This window comes from Calidris pugnax, unplaced genomic scaffold, assembly GCF_001431845.1.
Source record: "Calidris pugnax isolate Ruff unplaced genomic scaffold, ASM143184v1 scaffold15, whole genome shotgun sequence".
Classification (NCBI taxonomy): domain Eukaryota; kingdom Metazoa; phylum Chordata; class Aves; order Charadriiformes; family Scolopacidae; genus Calidris; species Calidris pugnax.
In genome coordinates this window covers 184,735-189,940 of record NW_015090774.1, presented here as the reverse complement: position 1 = coordinate 189,940, position 5,206 = coordinate 184,735, and the positions used below count along the sequence as shown (strand labels likewise).

Genomic DNA, 5,206 nt, shown 5'->3' with positions numbered 1-5,206 from the left:
GGGGGGGGGGGGGGGGGGGGGGGGCTTCGCCGTGCCCCGGGGCCTCGGCTTGCCCCGCTCCCGCCCGGAGAACCGAGACTGACCTCCCTCCCCGGTGTCCCCAGGGCTGATGTGGCTTCAGCAAGGTGAGGGGGGAGGCAGCTTGCGGCACACCTGCGAGCAGGGCGACGGGCTGTCGCGGTACGGCTGGGTGATGCACGACGGGGAGAACTTCGGGGTGCAGGAGATCCGGGATGGGGATCTGTTCCTGAAGACCGAATTCGTTAAGCGACCGGGAGGAGAACATGGAGGGGATTGGAGCTGGCGCGTCACAGCACGGATGGAGGTGAGCGGGGGGAGGCTGCGTCTGCTGGGTAAACAGCCGGAGAGCTGGCCAGCCCCCCCCCTCTTCTTCACATCTCCCCTCTCCTCTTCCTCTGCAGGGCAAGGGCAGCCCAGCCCCCCTCCTCTCCCTCTTCTTCTACATCGCCACGGACGGGCAGGGGACACTGGAGCCACATTTGGAGAACAAGACGCGGCTGGCTGCTGTGACGGGGACATCAGAGGAGCTGGGAGACTTCACCCTCACCTTCCTCCGTCCCACGGTAGAAAGCAGCGAGGACCCCAAATACGCCAGGTGCTTCGCTGCAACAGCCCCTCCTGTGCCCCTTGATTCCCCAGCAGAGGGCCACAAAGGTGACCAGAGGGCTGGAGCACCTCTCCTGTGAGGACAGGCTGAGAGAGCTGGGGTTGTTCAGCCTGGAGAAGAGAAGGCTCTGGGGAGACCTTCTAGCAGCCTACCAATATCTGGAGGGAGCCTACAGGAGAGATGGGGAGGGAGTCTCTGTCAGGAAGGGTAGTGACAGGATAAGGGGTAACGGTTTTAAATTGGAAGAGGGGAGATTTAGATACCAGAAAGAAATTCTTTACTGTGAGGGTGGTGAGACACTGAACATGTTGCCCAGGGAAGCTGTGGATGCCCCATCCCTGGAAGTGTTCAAGGCCAGGCTGGATGGGGCTTTGAGCAACCTGGTCTGGTGGGAGGTGTCCCTGCCCAGGGCAGGGGGTTGGAACTCGATGATCTTTGAGGTCCCTTCCAACCCAAACCATTCTACGATTCTTTGTCCCTCATTCCCTGACACCATCTCCCTCTTTGCAGCTACAACTACCTGGACGCGGCGAGCCCGGGGCTGCACCGCCTGACCGAGGTGGTGCGGAGCAGCCTGAGCAACCGCTTCGTCTTCGCCCCCCGGGGGAAATCCCGCCGCCGCTTCTTCGCCGTCGACGCTTTTCGGGGGCTGCCAGGAGCAGCGGGGGAGCCCCCGCGGGGGCGCCTGCTGCTGCACCAGGTGACGCTGGAGCCGCCGGGGACGGTGGAGGTGACCTTTGAGTCGGGCAGTGTGGCAGACCGGCCCGGGCGGCTGGCGGGGGACGCACTGTCGGCGGCGCTGGCGCAGCACACGGCCGCCTTCGAGCAGCGCTTCGAGGAGACCTTCGGGCTGGGCCGCAAGGGCTTCCCCCCGCCCCAGCGACGCTTCGCCCAGGCCGCCCTCAGCGACATGCTGGGCGGGATGGGCTACTTCCACGGGCGCTCGCTGGTGCAGTCCCCGCTGCAGGAGCGTCCCGTGCCCGCCCCCGAGGCCGCCCTCTTCACCGCCGTCCCCTCCCGCTCCTTCTTCCCCCGCGGCTTCCTCTGGGATGAGGGCTTCCACCAGCTGCTGCTGGCGCGCTGGGACCCGGCCCTGAGCCGCGAGGTGATCGCCCACTGGCTGGACCTGATGAACACCGAGGGCTGGATCCCGCGGGAGCAGATCCTGGGGGAGGAGGCGCGGGCCAAGGTGCCCCCCGAGTTCCTCCTGCAGCACAGCGAGACGGCCAACCCCCCCACCCTGCTGCTGGCGCTGCAGCGGCTGCTGCCGGACGCCCCCCTGCCCTACCTGCAGCGCCTCTTCCCCCGCCTGCGCGCCTGGTACGACTGGTACAACCGGACACAGGCCGGGCCCTTGCCCCACACCTTCCGCTGGCGCGGCCGTGACCCCAACCCCGAGCGCTTCCTCAACCCCAAGACGCTGGCCTCGGGGCTGGACGACTACCCCCGTGCCTCCCACCCCTCGCCCGAGGAGCGGCACCTGGACCTGCGCTGCTGGATGGCGCTGGCCTCCCGGGTGCTGGGGGAGGTGGCCGAGCGGCTGGGAGAGCCGGCCGGGCCCTACCGGGAGATGGAACAGGCGCTGAGTGACAACGGGCTGCTGGAGCAGCTGCACTGGGCACAGGAGCTGGGCGCCTTCGCCGACTACGGCAACCACAGCTCGGCCGTGGGGCTGCGCTGGCAGCGGCTGGCCCCGGCAGCCCCAGGGCGGCCTCCCCCGGCCCCACAGCTGGTACGGGAGGTGCGGGAAACCCCCCGGCCCCGCTTTGTGGGGGCCCTGGGCTACGTCAGCCTCTTCCCGCTGCTGCTGCAGCTGCTGCGCCCCGACTCGCCACGGTTGCCTGCCGTGCTGGCCACCATGCGCAGCGAGCGGCAGCTCTGGACCCCCTTCGGGCTGCGCTCCCTGGCCCGCGACAGCCCCCTCTACATGCAGCGCAACACCGAGCATGACCCCCCGTACTGGCGTGGCCCCATCTGGGTCAACATCAACTACCTGGCGCTGCGGGCGCTGCGCAGCTACGCCGGCGCCGACGGGCCACAGCGCGAGCGGGCAGCGGAGATTTACCGGGAGCTGCGCCACAACCTCATTGCCAACCTGTACCGGCAGTACACCGAGAGCGGCTTCCTCTGGGAACAGTACAGCGACAGCACCGGGCGCGGGCAGGGCTGCCACCCCTTTGCCGGCTGGTCCGCGCTGGTCGTGCTGGTGATGGCTGAGGACTACTAGGGCGGCTGGCCAGCCAAAGTGTGGGCAGCTGCTTGCGCTGCCAGCCCTGCCCGTCTTTCTCAGGTGCGGGTGAGAGGTGATGAGCCCACCTCCTCCCCCAAAATAAACCTCCCACCACCACGGCCTGTCGCTGCTTGTGTTGCGGGGGGAGGCGTCAAAGCTGTGTCTTGCCCCAGCCAACCCTTTCCTTCCCCCTCCCTCCCTGTGGAGGCCCAGCTCAGCCCCAGTGCCCCTCCACACACCCCCCCAGTGTCCCCCCACTAGCAGGCACAGGGCTGCTGTACTTCCACATCTCTTTAATGGTGAGAGAACGCTACGTGAACTGCCCATCTCCCGGCAGATATGGGGACATCCCCCCCGGCTTCCCCATGGGCAGCAGCCCCAGCCTTAGGGCCCGCAGCACCGGCAGCGCAGGGGGTGAACGGGGCAGATGCGGGGCCCCGGCAGCTGTGGCCCCTGGAAGCAGTTCAGAGGGGAGGGGGCTCCAGCGGGACCACACCAAAAGTGGGGCCGCCGCGGGGCCCGGCTGTGCCACATGAGGTACTGGACATGACGGGACACAGGGGAGAGGGGCGGGTCTGTCGAGGCGATGGGCCCCTGGGGGCTCCGTGGCAAGAGTCCAGACCCTGGGCACGCTGCCCTGAGCCCCTGGCAGCGGGCACGTTGCTGTGGGGCAGCACCAGGAGCGGGAGGGATGAAGCAGCACCCCGCCAAAGCGCTGCCTGTCCCGCTCTGCCCCACACCGGACGCCCTCTGAGCAGGGGAGGGGGGTGCACTCACCATGCCCCCCGTAGCTGCTCCAAGGCTGGGGGGACAGAACAGGCTGGAACGGCACAGCCGTGGCTCAGGGCCCTTGGCACAGCCGCCTGCCCCCCACCCCAGGTACAGGCAGGGGAGCAGGCAGCAGGACGGGGCCAGGCAAGCTAGCAGGCAGCGGGGAGGGCAGGGCTCGGCCAGCGGGTGCAGGCTCAGACGGGCAGGGCGGGCGAGCCAGGCCCCTCACCACCCCCCTGGCCTGGCAGCCCACAGCGCGGCGGGGGCGCAGGGCCAGCCTTGCCCAGGAGGTGGGTGCCCTCACCCTCACCCTCCTCCTCCTCCTGGCAGCGCCCCACCTCAATGCCCGAGTCCCCCGTCAGGCGGCGGTGCCGGAAATGCTCGCCACTGCTGCCTTCTTCCTGGGCCGCAACACCTTCCTCTTCCTCGCCTTCCTCGATGTCGGAGCAGGGGTGGCAGTCGGCCTCAAAGAAGTCCACGGTGGAAGAGAAGAGGGCATGCTTGTGTGGGGCCCCACGAGCCGGCGCCTCCTCAGGGGGGAGGTCCCAGCTGGCGCCAGTGCCAGTGCTGCTGGTGCCACCCTCCTCGCTGGGTGTGCTGGCCCGGCTGCGCTCCGTCTCATCCGTCACCTGCACCGAGAGGGAGGTACTGCTGGGGGAGGTGGCGCAGCTCGACTCGCAGGAGCAGCTGGTGTAGTTCTCCGAGCTGGGTGAGAGGGTGAGGCTGCTGGAGCCCAGGCGGCTGCGGGGCCCGCTCAGCTGGGCCAGGATGGAGCTGTAGGGCGGCGGCGGTGTGCTGGGGCGGTGGGCCACCTCCTCGTAGGCAGGCAGCTTGAAGGAAGCCAGCATCCCTGTGGAGCGGGGGGACACAGGTCAGGGTGGCCCCTGAGGCTCCATCCCCAAAAGGGATGGACCTGGCATGGGGCCCTGGGGCAGAGCTGGGGGGACACACAGGGGGCTGGGGGTTCCCCTCACTCACTGAGGTCCATCATGGAGGTGGGATAGTTGCAGGCACCGTGGTAGGCGATGAGGTTGATCTCCCGCTGCCGCTGCTGCTGCTGCAGGCGCAGCTTGGCCCGGCGGTGCCTGTAGGCACAGCAGCAGCTGAAGAGGATGAGGATGGTCCAGAGGAGCCAGAACCCTGCAGGGAGCGCACAGCAGGGTCACCCTCCCCTCAAACCCCCTCCCGCGGGGGAGGAGGCCCCAGCCCCCGACCCCACTTTGTGCCCAGCTCCCCCTTCCCCCACACTCACACCACAGCTCATAGTAGTAGGTGCAGCAGCCGGTCTCCCCGCAGCAGTGCCCGGTCTCGCAGACGTAGGGCTGGTTGTTCACCCCCGGGCAGTACTCCCGGGCCTGTGGGCACAGCCACCTCGTCACGCCGGCCCGGGAAGGGGGCCGCCACCGGGACCCCGGGGGAAGGGGGCTCACGTCCCAGCCTGCTGTCAGCGGCTCCTTGCCCGTCCCCGGGCCCCGCTACCCGCCCTCCCCACCCCGGTCGTACCTGCTGGTGCTGCCGGCCCAGCAGCGCGGCCCAGGCCCCCTCGGCGCCGCCGCTCCCGGGCCGCTCCATGGCGC

The 5,206-nt window shown here is 69.1% G+C and overlaps 2 protein-coding genes across 2 annotated transcripts in view; one reads left to right on the top strand and one right to left on the bottom strand.

Annotated features, from left to right (window-relative positions):
• MOGS (mannosyl-oligosaccharide glucosidase) overlaps positions 1 to 2,964 on the top strand; it is a 3,559-nt gene extending 595 nt beyond the window's left edge. Inside the window, exons 2-4 of the mRNA XM_014944517.1 lie at positions 105 to 325; positions 423 to 616; positions 1,139 to 2,964. Of these exons, the coding sequence (XP_014800003.1) occupies positions 105 to 325; positions 423 to 616; positions 1,139 to 2,855 (2,132 nt within the window). The 3' untranslated portion in view covers positions 2,856 to 2,964. The remainder of the gene's footprint in view (positions 1 to 104; positions 326 to 422; positions 617 to 1,138) is intronic.
• A 170-nt stretch (positions 2,965 to 3,134) lies between these two features.
• WBP1 (WW domain binding protein 1) lies at positions 3,135 to 5,201 on the bottom strand. The gene is made up of 4 exons (XM_014943172.1): positions 5,133 to 5,201; positions 4,882 to 4,984; positions 4,608 to 4,769; positions 3,135 to 4,479 (listed from the first exon to the last, which is right to left on the bottom strand). Exons 1-4 carry the CDS (start codon positions 5,199 to 5,201, stop codon positions 3,824 to 3,826), a joined length of 990 nt encoding a protein of 329 aa, XP_014798658.1. The 3' UTR covers positions 3,135 to 3,823.
• Between the last annotated feature and the right edge of the window lie 5 nt (positions 5,202 to 5,206).

Excerpts from the sequence above, each read along its gene's own strand:
- WBP1 (XM_014943172.1), bottom strand. The coding sequence starts at position 5,201 with ATGGAGCGGCCCGGGAGCGGCGGCGCCGAGGGGGCCTGGGCCGCGCTG. Across the intron at positions 4,985-5,132 it reads TGGGCCGGCAGCACCAGCAG|GCCCGGGAGTACTGCCCGGG; the intron begins GTACGACCGGGG and ends CTGTGCCCACAG. Across the intron at positions 4,770-4,881 it reads CTACTACTATGAGCTGTGGT|GGTTCTGGCTCCTCTGGACC; the intron begins GTGAGTGTGGGG and ends CGCTCCCTGCAG.